Genomic DNA, 16,873 nt, shown 5'->3' on the forward strand with positions numbered 1-16,873 from the left:
CGCTGCAGCCCAGACAGCGTGACTGTAATGCTTACCAAAAATGACATCCTGTCTTTGGATGACATCCTTCTCCTGCTGACTGCAAAATGAAGGGTCCACCACCAGACTCCAAGATTCCGCTTCAAACTCCTGGGCATCACCGCTGAGGTCACTCCACAGAGATGAATCCACGACATCTAACATCCGTTAAGAAAAGAAAAGCTAAAGTGGGTGAACACGTGTAACGCAAACAGACCTTCACAAGTGCCTATGTTTATGGATTCATCGCCCTAAAGAAACTCGCTATGAACAGAGAAATACTGTGATACAGAATTGAAACAACTGAAACCGAACCAGTGCAATTGTTCAGATTATTCATGAAAAGCAAAGCAGAATCAGGTATTAACAGTTGCCGTGTGTATACGCAAAAAAAAAAAAAAAAGAAGATTCTTTCATCTGTTTGGCTTGCTCTATTTTAGTTTTATTTTTGATAACCTGCAGAGTCCACAGGTGCTCACACAGTCTTGAACCCACTGATTTCTTCACCCCACGTTACTCTGCACTGTTCGCTCAACACTGAATCTTGTACATGTCCATTTGGTTTGCTCTTTACTTGCCTTGCTATCCTCAATATAAACACGAAGCATGGTACGAGGCCTTGAGCCACATGTGAGTACAGATTTTTCTGAGAGAATCTGACAACACACACATAGTTTTCCCTTCAGGAAAACTAAATTATATTTGCCCGAAAGCAGCCCTCAGAGAGAATCCAGCTCAGAGAAGTACAGATGTGAGGACAATGGATTTAAAACAAGCAGATAACATGGGGAAGAGTCTACCCCTTTCTCTCATCACTCCTCTCCCTTCATTTGGTTTTCCTCTGCCTATTAATACAGCTTGGATACAGCAAGCAATTCCCCAGATTGTCCTCTCTACAAACATGCTTTTTAAAAATGCTTTTATTCCCCCAGAAGTAGGAGGCAACACAAGGGGATAAATATCTTAGAGATCCAGACAAGTCCAGTCTTAAGTAACTGAAATATATATATGTACATATATATATATATATAAATATATATATATATATAAATATATATATATATATATATATATATAAGTATGATCCTATTCCAATTCATCAACAGCTGTAAAAAAAATATTTTAAAGAACAGCAAGCACACAACACATTTCTTTCTCTTCATGATGTTTATGACACATTCTTTGGGGAGTATGTCCCTTTAAAAAACTACATCATGTTCCCTTGGCCACTATCTGGGAGTCTCCTCTGGGGCTCACTGTTCACTGTTTTTATCAGAAGAACCTGCACCAAAGAGACACCAAGAAACAGAATTCTCTTAAACAGAATAAAAGAACAATGCTTCCATCTTATATCCTTCGGAAAACATCCCTTTCAGCAAATGCTCACAGAAACCCATGTCAGTGCAAGGGCGTCTTCTCCTCACCTTCCGTTAAGAAGGAGTCCGTGGAGGGGGACGAGCCCATGGGCTGTAACATCTCGTCAGAGTGAGACCTGCTTCTCCAGGTGCTGCCGTCATTCTCGGACTCCAAGGATGCCCCCGGCCTCCTGGAGCTGGAGGGGCAAGGAGGACAGTCAGCCCGGGCTGCCACACTGAGACCACACGGCATCACACCACAGCGAGCCTTACCTTTCCACAGTGGTGCCTGGGACACTTCTGGACAAGGGATGCACTTGCCCTGCCATCTCCTTCCTCCCGGTTGGCAGCCCGATAGGCATGGAGGAGGAAGGGTGCAAGGAGAGCCCAGGTGGTGGGACGTCTCGAAACGAAGAACCTGGAAATCAGAATGGACGCTTCATGATGTTTCCAAAGAGGGCAACGAATAAAGGTCGTCACTTAAAAGCCAGAAAGCTGAACACTCCAATGGCGGTTTCTAATGCGTTACAAGCCCAGCCTTGAAACCAGTTTCCTGGCCACATCCCAACACCTGTTTCAAATGTCCCTTCCAGCTCACACCCTCCTGGAACCAGGCTGGAGGCCTGCTTCCGCATATCCAGGTGGAGAATTATACAAACAAGCAGAAGATGGAATGGGGAAACACTGGGACAGCTTGCCCGTAAAATCCTGCTGTACTCCTCAGAGCCAGCTGTAAATAGATACAAGGTGCTATTAGCACTGTTAGGAGAACGCACACTGTGTACATAAACAAGCAGACACACACACACAGAGCATCTCAATGGCTTGGAATGACGCTGGGGAGTTTGTTCTTTACGCTGTAAGAATGCCAGGCAGATGAAACCTGCAAGCCAAGCGGGGCCCTTCTCTCTCACATACAAAAAAATGAAATGATGCTTCAGTACCTTTCTGGTCAGTTTAAAATGTTATGGGCATCTACAGATTTGCATTTGATGTGTATTTAAAGTGACTCTCCGAAAATATTTCAATCCTGTATGATTGCTTAGCACACACCTTTCTCAAGTAAAGGAGGAGAAAGACTTATACGGAAACCTAAGACATTACAAAGGATTCTACACGTGTATGATTTAATTTTATTCTCATGACCCCTAAGTCAAGAGAAGGAACAGATGGTATTCTATCAAGTCTAAAATGCTTTTTAATTATTTTGATGCTTCACCTTATGAATTTGAGGAGTGTCTTCCAGCTGAGGTCAAAGGGACTTCCGGTGAAGAAGCAGGGGTGTGACCAGTGTCACACCTGCCTGCACTAGCTTTCCCGTGTGTAACATCCCATGCAATCACACGTTGCCATCAATTTGCATACTTCCCTAACACCCCTGATTCAAATGGCTTTTAAAACACCGATCACACTGTTGCAGCACTGAAGTGAAAAGTGACCACAATCGTAAAGTGCCTGCCACAGGGCGAGCTATGTAATATGTGAAGCAGAAGAAACTGGGAGATCTCTCACGTCAAATCAAAGGATTTTCAAACTTAGGATGATCGTCTGTCTGGTTCTTGCAATGTAAAGACGGTCAAAGGCTGACAATTACTTCAATTTCAACCATGTATAATTCAAGAAAAAACAGAATCACTGAGTTTAACCACTGTAAACAAAACACAGGTATACCCCGAAATTTCAACGGTCATTCTAATGGAGCTGACGCAATCACAGCCTCAGGCTGGCTGCGGAAAAGTACCAGGTTGCTCTGATAACGAGTAACAGAGACTGATAAGAATCTATAGAATCTTGAGGACTTTATCCTAATCTTGTGATTCTTAAGAAGCATGTATTATGTACTGGTCAAGATAAATACGTGCCACTACTAGGAAAACATAAAATTATGTACATTTAATGTAGTGTTCAGGCTTCCCTGGTAGCTCAGCTGGTAAAGAATCCACCTGCAAGGCAGAAGACCCTGGTTCAATTTCTGGGTCGGGAAGATCCACTGGAAAAGGGATAAGCTACCTAGTCGAGTATTCTTGGGCTTCCCTGGTGGCTCAGCTGATAGAGAATCTGTCTGCAATGTGGGAGACCTGGGTTCAATCCCTGGGTTGGGAATGTCCCCTGGAGAAGGGAATGGGTATCCACTCCAATATTCTGGCTTGGAGAATTTCACGGACATAGGGTTGCAAAGAATCAGACACAACTGAGCAACCTCCACTCCACTTCACTTCACTTCAATATAGTGTTTATCTTTCCCCCCAAGAGGCTGTCATCAATAGTGTCTATTACACTAATTTGCATCTTAAAATTGAGGCAACATCATATCACCTCCATTCAGCCTTCCCTAATATAAAAGATCACATAGTACATGCAGCACAAAGGCTACTCAGTTGCCAGAGCTTCTGCCATTGTTGCCTTCTTTGCCAAGAAAAATTATGCCAATTATGCCCAGCATGAGGCTTCCCTGGTGGCTCAGAATAAAGAGCCAGTGCAGGAGCCTGCCCATGCAGGAGACTCAAGTTCAACCCCTGGGTTGTTAAGATCCCCTGCAGAAGGAAATGGCAACCTACTCCTGCTAGAGGGTCCTAGCAGGCTACAGTCCATGGGGTCACAAGAGAGTCGGACACAACTCAGTGACTAAACAACAGCAACATGCCCAGCGTATGTTGTGAAAGAGGGAGCAATTGGGCAGATGAGAGAGCTGAAAGAGGGGGGAATGTGCGGCATGCACGAAATGGAAAAAAGTTCTCGCCATTTTTCATATCACTTACTTCCAAGGATGGTCTGTGCTTTGTTCTTATTATATTTCTCTTGGAATTTCTGTAAAGAACATTAGAAACACAGAAAGAAAGATCAAAGCACCACTCGACTACAAGAACATCCACAGTTAAACAGAACAGGCTTCTTATCTTTGCCATTTTCGTGTTCTTTTATTTCAAACAAAGAGGAATTCAAAGCAAAAGACATAAAACGCAACAAAGAGAAAAGTGTTACGACAATGAGATGTGCACATTGTAAGGGAGGTGCGCCTCGAGAACAGGTCTCAGCAAGAGCCCAGCTTTAGTAAAAGTCTGAGGGGACCGCAAACCTCCAGCTCCTGTTGCAGCCCAGGCTCAGACAGCAGTCATGGCAGCGCTATCTCCATCCTACTTGTTCCTTCTGTTCCTGGCTACTCCTCCCCCTGACAGGACACGATGACCTTGAGCACTGAAAGGTTACCCTCAACTTTGTGACCTGACAAAATGTGTGTTTCAAATAACACAGAGTTGGAGACCGCACGTTTCCCCCTGAAGGATCCTCGTGCTCACTCACATGCATTTCTGGCCTGGGTTTCCAGTGGGAGACAAAGGACCATGATGATAAACCCCTCCATCTACTCAAGCCCACCCCCAGACACTGAGAATGTTCCTCAGTGTTTGGTCCAGCACACCTCACAGCGTGGTTTGGGGACCTGGGAATACATCAGAAATGCAAATTCTCAGAACCACCACCCAGACCTCCTGCATCAGGAATTTTGGGAGAGGGGCCCAGAAATCTGTGTTTTAACAGGCCCTCCAGGTGACTCTGATGTTGGCCAGTATTTGAGAATTACTGCTCTAAACTTCATTTCCACACTTGCAAGGTTTGCAATGGTAAACCAAGTAGGTCCTGACAGAAAGTCTAACCCACCCATATCATGTAATAAAAACAGAACGTTCCCTCTGTTTCTACAAGTGCATAGTTGTTAAGTGAATAAGTATACACTTTGAGCACGTGTTGTTTTATCACTACAGTGACCACTTTAAAAATAGAGACAGTAATAGTTAGTAGATCTAAAAACACAAACAGATAACATTGAAGCAGCGAGCTACATACAAGCATGACTGAGACGTTACCTTGGTACACAGAGGGGCGGCATCTTTACAGACTTTATGTACATTTCCATTACAGTCTGGAACAAAAAGAAAACAGAGAAAAGTGTCCATCTTACTTAAATTAATCTGCAAAGAGAAAAGAATTAGACTACATCATGCCTTTAAGGATCATTATAAAAGTAACAATCCTTGGACATTAAGGAGATCACACCAGTCAATCCTAAAGAAAATCAACCCTGAATATTCACTGGAAGGACTGATGCTGAAGCTGAAGCTCCAATACTTTGGCCACCTGATATAAAGAGCCAACTCATTGGAAAAGACCCTGATGCTGGGAAAGACTGAGGGCAGGAGGAGAAAGGGGTGACAGAGGATGAGATGGTTGGATGGCATCACCGACTCAATGAACATGAGTTTGAGCAAGCTCCCGGAGATGGCAAAGGACAGGGAAGCCTGGTGTGCTGTAGTCCATGGGATCACAAAGAGTCAGACATGACTTAGCGACTGAACAATAACAATAAAAATTACATGTAAACATCAAAACTATTTAGAGAACTTAAAAAGGAAAGAAAAACTGTTTAAACCACATTCTTGTCCCACCACTGGAGCAGAACACACTGTTAATATTTTAATTTCCTTGGAGATATTTCCCCCTTGTGCACAGGGTCTTCCTGATTACGACAGCTGAAACTACGCCTGACACACACTTCTGTTTCTGCCTGAGAACTCGTGCAGAGCTCCGCACCCTTTACTCATCAGGGACGTCTTACATCTGGCAACTGCCCGCTCACACACTGGGGAAAATGCCTATGAGGATGGAAAGAAAGGAGAACGTACAACAATGCAAGAAAAAAAAATGTACTGTCAGGCTCTGAGAGAATTCCTACTAATCAGAGGAAACCAAATTAAAAGAGAACAGCTAGCAGCTTGCCCACATGTTATTTCATGAAACAATGTGGCCTCACCTCACTGAAAAGCGGAAGGGAACACTTCTCCTGCCCACAGGCTAGGCTCAGAGACCTCCCTGCATGGGGACAGCTTCCTGCCAGACTGATGTCTTTCTGCCCTCTCCCCCCTTCCACTCCACCTGGCCCACCAAGACGCCTTCATCACATCCACGCCCACCCCTACACGCTGTGTATAGACAGAGGAGCCTGTGGTTTATCAGAAACTCCATGAGACAAATCCTTCTGGAAGGGGAGACTTTCTCACTAAATTCCGTCTAAGCCACACTGGACAGCAGCTGCGGCGCCATGAGAACTGAGCAGGACACTGAGCCCACACTCTTCCCCCCCGCAGGTCTCCCGAGGCATCTAGTCAATACCTCAGTGGCCAATGAGCAGAAGCCAGGCTGTCCACGTACTGGCCCTGCAGGCAAACAGTGAAATGGGATACTTCCTCCTCACCCCAGAACAAGGGAATGAGACAGGAAAAAGGAGAAGCCAGGAGAGACCACCAAACCAAGTTATACTGAAAATTCACAGCAAGAGGGAGCCACTGAATATTCCAAAATCCAGAAAAAAGAAGAAAAATGTAGATATGCACCCCCCCTTCCCCGAGATACACAAAACAGACCAAAGGCCATGTAGGGAATACAGGATTTGACCACAGGCCAACAGGATGAGAGGCAAACGGAGCTTTGTGGGACAAGAAAGCACTTCAAGGAAGAAAAAGAGCAAGAGAGGGACTTAAGCTGAACTGAGAAGAATCTACGTGACAAAGTATCAAAGCACCACTATGGAATTGAACTTGAAAGGCTCTCTCCAGAACGTGGAGAGAATGCAGCATACAATTATCAAACGAAAGACGTCATACAAAGATGACAGATAACAGGTCACATTTCTCCAAGGAAGAAATCAAAAAGATGAGACCAGAAGTGGCAACTGACAGCTACAACTGACAAAACCTTTTATAAGGCTTAAAGAGAACCCCAAAAAAGGCAAATAAAAGTCTTACTGTTTTCTAGGAAAAAACCATTAAATGGCACCTATTTTTAATAGACACATTCTGACAATATCTATATGATTAAAAAATTAAAAGCCCTCTTTAAAAAGTTACAAGTTCTCAGTATAATACTGCTGCTGCTGCTGCTAAGTCGCTTCAGTCATGCCTGACTCTGTGCGACCCCATAGACGGCAGCCCACCAGGCTCCCCCGTCCCTGGGATTCTCCAGGCAAGAACACTGGAGTGGGTTGCCATTTCCTTCTCCAATGCATGAAAGTAAAAAGTGAAAGTGAAGTCGCTCAGTCGTGCCCGACTCTTAGCAACCCCACGGACTGCAGCCTACCAGGCTCCTCCGTCCATGGGATTTTCCAGGCAAGAGTACTGAAGTGGGTTGCCATTGCCTTCTCCGAGAATACTACTAACTGCCTAGATATAAGGGAACAGTATTGGTAGAATCTTCAGAGGAAAAGGTTTGGTTGAAGAATTTATTTAGCCAGATAAAACTGGCTACTGTGTGAAACAAAGATATAACCTTAGATACACAAGATTTCAGAAAACAGGTTATTCCAATAAACTTCTTGGGGACCTGAAATCCTATTGCCTATTAAAAACAATCAAAATTAAGAGTCAAGAATAGATCAGCTTTACTGCAGGAAAAATACAGCAAAAGTAAGCACTGACACCAAACGAAAGTACCGCAGCTTCAAAGTCCCTGCAAGTAGAGATACAGAACTGAATACAAATAGCAAATTATCATTGAAACATAAAATTATTCCTAAAAAATGAAACATACATTATAAAAATAATAACAATTAACTCAGTATACTCATAGAGGCTGGGGAGGGGAAAGAGTAACTATAAGGGAAATAAGAGTATTAAATTATAAGCCTTCCACAGCTCCTTATTAATACTTATTATCAGTAAATATTAAGAGAGTCTACCTTGCCAAATCCCTGGAGAAGATAAAAGCCAACAATATATGGTCTAAACCAGACATCAAGGAAAACAGTGAAGAACTATGAAAGATAGTGGACAGTTGTAAAATTAAATGTAAATAAGGAAAAAATGCTTAATATAAAACAAGCTCTCTCAGTTATATTATAATTACCTATAGCTAAATTAAAGACACACACCTCAAATTAACAACACAGAAATAGTTAAGAGGAATACAGACAAAAAGGAAGTCAATAGAATATCAATTTTAGACAATGTAAAATTCTTATAAAAGGCGTTTAACTGCCTTAGGGTAATTTTACGTTTATGAAAGCTAAATTTGCAGTGAAGCTGTGATTAGTAAACTTCTGTGCATCAAATCATGTAACATCAAAATGTAAGCAGCGAAGTCTATTTATAAACAAGAAGAATTTTATAGAAATATTTGTGGAAAACTAGCAACTCAGGCTTTAATAAAGAAGAATAAAGACACCACAAGATTTTGAATATTTATATTATTTGTTTTATATCATATGTTTTTAAGATTAGATATAGTAATATTCACAGGCAGAAGGGAATACACATCTGAAGAATCTCGGCTTAGTCCAGTAAACCAAAAAAACCCAGAAGTCCTCAAGTGTACATGTGTGGATGGAAGCAGTACTTCACTAAGAGGAAGGTGGGGAGAATACCCACAATAAACTGCGAAAGTAACCGGAGAGAGGGGAAGCGAGCGCAGTTTGCTCTCAACAGCCCAGAAGCGCTGATGAGAAGCCACCAGAGCAGGAACCGTGAGAAAGGAAACGAAAGAGGGGCCGCACAGACGAGGGTGACAGAAAGAGGAGGAGCTGAGACTGACATGCCCAAGTGTCTAGCTGGCATCACAGACCCAGCAGGAAGGACAGCCTTCTGCAGGGGGACCGTGAGGTCGGTTTCAGACACCTTGGTCGGGGGGACAAGAAAATCTCTGGACGATGATGCCCACAGACGGGCTGTGATGGGGACAGTATTGTTTTATACGGTAGCTCTGCCATAATTCTCAAGCAGGGCCACAAGTTACATGGGGGCTCAGCCTCCCTAGGCAACTGGAAATATGGAAATAGCAACTGAGGTGTAAAGATGTTCATCAGGGAAGAACAGGTCTAAATACCATATTTTAGAATAAAAGACTGGGTGCCTATACTTAGAAACAATAAAGAGAAAAGAACAAGTGCCTGAGAACCAAGTTTGGAGGACACTCAAAGTTAGGGCAAAGGAGACCATCCAGGGGGTGGACAGAGGAGCAGTGTACTCTGGAAAAGGGGACCTCTTTTTGCACGGAGGGAAAATAGACACGGAAACAGGAGAGGGAGCAGGGAGTCTGAGAACAGTAGTGAGGCAAGATGCTCAGACCTGACTAGAAAGTGAATCCGTGCTCCCATCCAGGAGAGGACTTCTGTTAAGTAGTAGGGACAGAGGTCAGAATCAGATCATTAAGGAAGAAGTGGCAGGAGTGGACACCAGAGCAGTGGGTGGAGGCTGCCCAACTTGAGGAGTTCATCTAAAAATGAGGGGAAGGCTTTCCTGGTGGCCCAGTGGTTAAGAAGCACCTGCCAGTGCAGGGGACTCGGGTTCGATTCCTGGTTCGGGAAGATCCCACACGCTGTGGAGCAACTAAGTCTGTGAGCCACAGCTACTGAACCAGCGCTCTGGAGCCCGCAAGGCCCAACTACTGAAGCCTGCTCACCCTACAGCCCGTGCTCAGCAACAAGGGAAGCCACCACAAAAAGCAGCCTGCGCACTGCAGAGAAGGGCAGCTCCCACACATCACAACTGGAGAAAGCCCGCACCCAACAGTGAAGACCCAGTGCAGCCAAATATAAACAGATCAATCAATCTTAATTTTCTTAATTAGTAAAAAAATAAAAATGAGAGGACAAAAAGGTCAGAGATGCGGCTGGGGGTCAGATGAAGGGATCTGACCCTGTGAAGAAGAAAGGAGTCGCAAGTGATGAAGCATGTGCCATCACGCCAGTAAACTGACTGCTGACATGGAAGGGCAGCGAAGCAAAGTCGCTCAGTCGTGTCCGACACTTTGCGACCCCATGGACTGTAGCCTACCAGGTTCCTCCGTCCATGGGATTTTCCAAGCAAGGATATTGGAGTGGGGTGCTGTTTCCTTCTCCAGAAGATCTTCCCAACCCATGACTGAACCCGGGTTTCCTGCATTGTAGGCAGATGCTTTACCATCTAAGCCACCAGGGAAGTCACGGAGGCAAGCCATTAACAATCCACAAACAATCCTTTCTGCAAACTTCCAAAAATTTAGCAAAGTAAATCACAGCTAGACTGCTGGATGCTATTTTTTAAATGAACAGACTTTATTTTTTAGAGTAGCTTTATTCTTTTTGCTTGATGCTACATCAGGTCCCATAAAAGAAAGAGATCAAGTCCCCAAGGAAAGCAACATTCAAACATGCAATGAAACTGGCATCTTACAGACAATGTGTGAATGGATACATTCACATTTTCAATCATTTTCTGGCAATTTAATGAAGAACTTTACATATAATCTTCCCCTGCTCTTCACCTCCCTTTGTACTCCCATGCCACTTCCAAAATGTTTCCTGAATTCTGGTCACCAAAGTGCCACAAAATGTATTTCATCTGCCTGGGCCTGAATTCTCTTGCACCGAGTTCTTCTTTCATTCCACAAATATTTACTAAGCCCCTACTATGCACAGGCAATATCCCAGGCACTACAGACATAGCAGAGGACAACATCAACAGACAAAAACCCACCCCTCATAGAATTTATAATCTGGTAAAGGAGACAGATAATAAAATTGATACAGAGAACAGAGAGCAAGTTAGATGATGTGAAATGCTATAGTGGGATGAGAAAGAGGAAAGGGGGACAGGCAATAAGCCAAGAAAAGGGTTGTCGGGAAAGGCCTAACTAAGGGGTGCTATCTGAGCAGACCTGTAGGAGGTGAGGGGGCAAACCACTCGGCTGCCTGTGGCAAGACTGCTGCAGGCAGGGGGATATGCAGGAGAGCCCACAGGCAGGAGTGCGCCTGGAGCCTGGCATGCTGGAAGAACAGCAAAGATGCCAGAGGGACTGAACTGGAGGAGTCGGGGAGGGAACGGGAGGAGAGACCATGGGGGCCATGGAGCCATTTTCAGGGCTCTGGCTGTCCCAGGGGATGACAGGAAGCGTCAAGAGGATCTGGAACACAGGGATCAATGCCTTGACAAACGCTCTCAGACTGAGGTTTTGAGAACTATACTTTCTAAAGTAAATGCACAAGGGAACCAGTTGCAAAGCCATTGAGATGGCAGCTTTAGACCAAGTTGCTAACAGTACCAGGTATGAGAAGTGGCTGGATCTAAATATTAATATATTTTGAAGCTAGAGCCAAGAGTCATGTTGAAGGCTTGGATGTGGGAATAATTTTGGCACAAGCACTTGGCTGGAAGGATGGGACTGCCATTAACTGAGAGGGTCAGCTTGTAGGTGGGCACAAAGGGGAGTGAGAAGAGCTCCAGGGGGGTCACATAATATTTGTGACACTGTTTAGACATCCAAGTGGAGACGTCAGTAGGCAGTAAGGTACGCAAGCCTGTTTGGGGAAAGACTATCACACGTGGACAAAAAGTATGAGTCAGCCATCACGGGTCACTGCTTGCTAATGGAACCACACAGAGACATAAAAACAGACATCTGTGTGCACACACTGAGCGACAGCACTACTCTCAGGATGCTTATCCTCACAGGAGGTGAAACATGAAGACAGCCCACGTCTCAGGATGCTTATTCTCGCGAGAGGCGAAGCGTGAAGACAGCCCACGTGGGGCCCAAGAACTTACTGGAGCACTGGAATGACTCTTTCCCCAGGAGCGTTTTATCGCAAACCAAGCACTGCAGAACCCCAGAGAACGTTCCAGGGACAAACTGATGTCGGGTCAGTTTCTCTTTGTCTTTGGCATCTTTGCCTTTTGTCTTCAGGTATGGCAGCAGCAGCAAGGTGGGGAAAAAACAAAAAAAGAGAAATGCTCAGAGCCAGCCAGCCAACGCACAGAAGTCATACAAAGTCTTTACGTGTTCTATCAGGATTGAAGGACTGCACAACAAGAGATACGATAATGCCACAATGTAACATCTACCAGGATGAAGTGGTCTCTGCATTTCCAACGACTTCGAAAATACCCCACAAGAAATACAAAGATGTTTCAATGTGTGTTTATAAAATCTATGGTAAGGGAATTTAAAGGGAAAGTGCAAACTATAGTTAATTGCTCAGAAGCTGAGCCATTCATACTTTTTAGACAGTAGGCATAAAACCTTAATTACCTTCGATTTATTCCGAGGGCTGGTCATCCTATTCATGAGGAAGCTAAAAGTTCGGCTCACTTTGTATTTTTCAGATTCTGATTTGGCAGGTATGATGTATTTATCCCATTCTTCTTCCTGAATTCTACAAAAGAGAAGCTGTTATCACAGCTTATAAAACTTATCAGAGGTAGCAAAAAAACCAGGAGTCATACATACATATGTGTGTGCACAGACAAATACACAGATGTATTTTACACATATATTTTTGTGTATATATATTATACATATATTTAAACATATGTGTTTTTTTCAGCCTTTAATGGTTATTCTAAAGCTAAGAACAGAAACTATCAAAAATGCATCTTATATTTATTTGAACAGGCATATGATAAAGCAACTATCTCACAATGAATGCTAACAATTACAGAATCTAGGTGGTGGAAATAGGTATTCTAGTATATAATTCTTTCAGCTTTTCTGAATACTTTAAAATTTTTTATATTAAAATATTGGAGAAATAAAGGAAACTCTAGAATCCCAACTTTATTCTGAAACTGTTCATCTCCCTGTTTGCCATGCTAATAGCATTTTTCCAGCACCCAGACACCAAATAACTAATGACATGAAACTGGGATTTTATGTTTGGAACAGAGAGAGAATACTCAGAAGACACACATTTGTTCGTCCGTATAGCCTGAGAAACAGACCATCTGCCTCAGGGTCCCGTCTCTCCCACTCAGTCAGGTTTTCTGCAACCTGAGATTCTCTCTGTTGGAAAGGAGAAAAGACTACAGAAACTCCCTCAAAATAAGAGGCAAGCTAGAGGTAACTGTACCCAGTCTTTGAACACACTGAGTATCATTTATTTTCCACTAGTCCACAGAATCACTCTTTAGGAGGAAAAAAAATGGTCCCAGCTATGAAAATAAAATTTCCCTGGAACTTTCTTATTTTCCCAGAACTGTCTCTGATCTTCTGATATTTCTAATCTTATCACAGAGAGAGAAAGCATGAATATATTAAAGATCAAGCAGATAACATTTCTGCAGACTATTTCCATAATGAACATTTCATAACCAATGTCTCTCTATTCCCCTCAGACTTCTCATTTGTCAGTGTTAGTGGCTAATACATTCATCTCTGGGAAATACTTTTCAAAAGCAAGCATACTATAGATATGTATGAAATGTAAAATGACATCTTTCTAGGACTTCAATTTTTCCTATCTAAACAAAGACTAAATTATTTCTAAGGTTCTTTCTCATACTTAAATATAACATGTAATTACCTGGTACACATTAAACAAAACTAAGTTATTTGACCTTTCTATTAGACTTGAGAATTCCTATCTATGAATGCATTTAAAATAAATAAGGAATACTTCAGACCTACCTCTTGGTCCTGCAGGACAGTGTGTGTCCTGCCACTGAAACCCTGCAGTTAGTGACACTGGGTTTGCTACTTACAGAAAATAGTTTAAAAGGTAAACAGAAATGAAGTGTCTTACAACTACTCAGAACAACACGAGGAACCCATGCCCTCTTATTTTCCTTCTACTTTCACAGCCACCTTCTCAGATAACTCACTGGTTAATATATCCATGAATTTCTACACCTCTTGTGTTTTAAGCATTCTACTTTGCAAAACTCTTGGAATAACATGGAATGGAGAAAAAGGTACTTTTGAAAGCTGAAAAAAAATCCTCTCTGGAACACCTTTTGGGACCCCATCAAAAGCCATCCAATATCTAAGAGAAGAACAATATGGGAGGAGATCTAACTCTTGGAACTAAAGAATAAGGTCAATGTGAATTCTGAAGTTAAGAAGTCCTCTCTCCTACTTCACAGCAGAAAGACAACACTCTCTCAAATAAAAGAAAATGTATTCTTATTTACCTGATTCTACTCCAAATTCCTTCCCATGCTACAGAAAACTGCATCAAGAGCAATGTTACAGCTTTGTTTCAAAATCTATCAGTTCAGTTCAGTCGCTCAGTCCTGTCCGACTCTTTGCGACCCCATGAATCGCAGCACACCAGGCCTCCCTGTCCATCACCACTCCCGGAGTTCACTCAGACTCATGTCCATCAAGTCGGTGACGCCCGCCAGCCATCTCATCCTCTGTCGTCCCCTTCTCCTCCTGCCCCCAATCCCTCCCAGCATCAGAGTCTATTTCAATGAGTCAAAGCCTATATGTGCTTCTAATTTACCAAATATCCTATTATGGGAGAGAGTGATGGGCAGGGAAGCCTGGTGTGCTACAGTCCACGGGGTCACAAAGAGCCGGACACGATTTAATAACTGAAAAACAACAACATATACTTCTTCTAAAAATGACATAAAATTATCTTTAATCTTTAAATTCAAAGGCTGAGAAGAACCAAGATGTGACAAAGTAAACCAGAAAATACTGAAACACTAAATATTAGAAACTCTGAATCATCTAAGCTGATAGCGAGTATCACAGACATGACCCACTTTCAGATTATAAGAATGAAAATCACAGTGTAACTTCTGGGCAGATGGAGACGGCTGGTTGATTCCATGTTTCAAATCTAATTTAGCTATGTGGTATTCACTTACACAACAATTAGGTACTTTAGAGAAGAACTCAGAGGAAAAAATCCTCAACTGATTTCATAACAGAAAGTAAACAGCCTTCAATTTATCGAAATCTGTAAAAAATTTAAACTCTTTCCACATCCCAGAACAAGAATGCCTAACTCTATTATTGATTTGATGACCAATAAGATTACCCGCAATACAGTTTTATAAGCCCCATTCTTCAGAGAATCTTGATATTACCTTTTTAATAGATAAACAGATATTTCAAGTATCTTAATAATATGGATATAGCCTCAATATCTTAATTCCTAACCTATTTGTTTTTTTTTTAGAACTGGGCATCTAAGTGTTTAAAAAGCTCCAGTTATCCAAATTGAAAATTGACAGAGTTGAGACTTCAATTTCGAACACTCAGAAAATCAGGTTTTTTTTTAATAAAAGGTAATAGATCAATCAGATTTAAGATGGATGGTGGCAATAAAATAACTGAGTCATAGCATATAATCCTAAGAACTTGGGACAGATGAAGTGTCTGCTCCTACAGGAATGAGCCTGCAAGGTCCAAAATGAGCCCCAGCCCCCCACCCCGCCCCCGCTTTTACCTGGCTGAACTCTTTTCCAGAAACTAAGTGATCAACATAAATAAGGCAAATAAAGAAGGCAAAACCTCAAGTAAATATCTATAACATGACCAAAGCAAAGCATTAGGGTCTAGACAGGTATCATACTGGCATAACCAACAAGCTATCAGGAATACAGTAGGTGAGGTGAAAGGTCTACTCTACTGGATACACCAGGGGATAGGGCTAAGAAAGTTGGATGCTTTCGGGATATAGACCAGAGACAGACCAAAGAATGGCGGGGGGGGGGGGGGGGGGGATAAAAAAACAGGAATGAGGAATATGGGAGAAAAAGATGATCCCTATAACATCCCATCCAAGCTAACACTTTTTGTTGTTGTTCAAGCTCTTTTACTTTTTATTTTAAAATTCTAAATTCATTTATTTTTTAATCGAAGGATAAATGCTTTACAGAACTGTGTTGGTCTCTGCCAAATATCATTATGAATCAGCCAGAGGTATACATGTGTCCCCTCCCTCTTGAACCTCCCTCCCCCCTCCCTCCCCATCCCATCCCTCCAGGTTGTTAACTGAACTCTGATTTGAGTTCCCTGAGTCATAAAGCAAATTCCCACTGGCGATCTATTTTACATATGATTATGTAAGTTTCCATGTTACTTTCTCCATACATCTCACCTTCTCTTTCCTCCCTGCTGCCCCATGTCCATGAGTCTGTTCTCTGTCTGTATCTCCATTCAAGCTAACACATTTTATAAGTCAGTACTTAACTGACTCTGACATTGGCTCTCTCAGTCTTAAATTCCTCTCCTGATAGAAAATATTTTTGATTTAAAAAAAAATCTTTATAATCAGTCCATTACTTCTTCAATTGTTAAAAAGATGGCAAGGAGAAGACGGCTAATCACAATGATGACCAGGATGATGAACATTCCAGAAGCAGTCAGGAAATAATTTAAATAAGTAATAAACGCAAATCATCTAAAATGGTGCCAGGCACATGAAAACTCCCAACAACAGTTATTGCTCTCTACTGTCATCATCGTCACTGTCCTGATGCCATCCTCATCGGCCTATGCTTAAATGGCATTCTAAGTCTGTCTCTGTTTCAAAATTTCTATTCTGATTTCCAAAAAAGAAGAAAGGAACAAAGGAGATTTCTTTTTCTTCTTCATACTTACAGTCCAACATGTAAAGCAAAATAGTCCATTCTGATCTATATAGTAAAAGATCTCAGAGTTTGAGCTTTAATAGCACCCAAATTAAAACTATTTTCTTCCTTCTCATATGGTCTCTCAAAGTCAAACATTTGTGCCATGTCTGA

At 42.4% G+C, this 16,873-nt stretch overlaps 1 protein-coding gene across 9 annotated transcripts in view; it reads right to left on the reverse strand.

Moving 5' to 3' along the window:
* The window catches only part of ARHGEF28 (Rho guanine nucleotide exchange factor 28), a 350,771-nt gene that overhangs the window by 79,861 nt on the left and 254,037 nt on the right, over nt 1–16,873 (reverse strand). For 7 of the 9 annotated variants that reach the window (XM_060400313.1, XM_060400312.1, XM_060400315.1 and 4 more), the window contains 7 exons: nt 12,426–12,549; nt 11,942–12,074; nt 5,237–5,292; nt 4,133–4,181; nt 1,647–1,791; nt 1,443–1,570; nt 36–176 (listed from right to left, as the gene is read on the reverse strand). In XM_060400313.1, the coding sequence (XP_060256296.1) occupies nt 36–176; nt 1,443–1,570; nt 1,647–1,791; nt 4,133–4,181; nt 5,237–5,292; nt 11,942–12,074; nt 12,426–12,549 (776 nt within the window). The remainder of the gene's footprint in view (nt 1–35; nt 177–1,442; nt 1,571–1,646; nt 1,792–4,132; nt 4,182–5,236; nt 5,293–11,941; nt 12,075–12,425; nt 12,550–16,873) is intronic. The other 2 variants (XM_060400314.1, XM_060400317.1) reach the window with 1 other exon arrangement.

Source organism: Ovis aries, chromosome 16, assembly GCF_016772045.2.
Source record: "Ovis aries strain OAR_USU_Benz2616 breed Rambouillet chromosome 16, ARS-UI_Ramb_v3.0, whole genome shotgun sequence".
NCBI classification, from domain to species: Eukaryota; Metazoa; Chordata; class Mammalia; order Artiodactyla; family Bovidae; genus Ovis; species Ovis aries.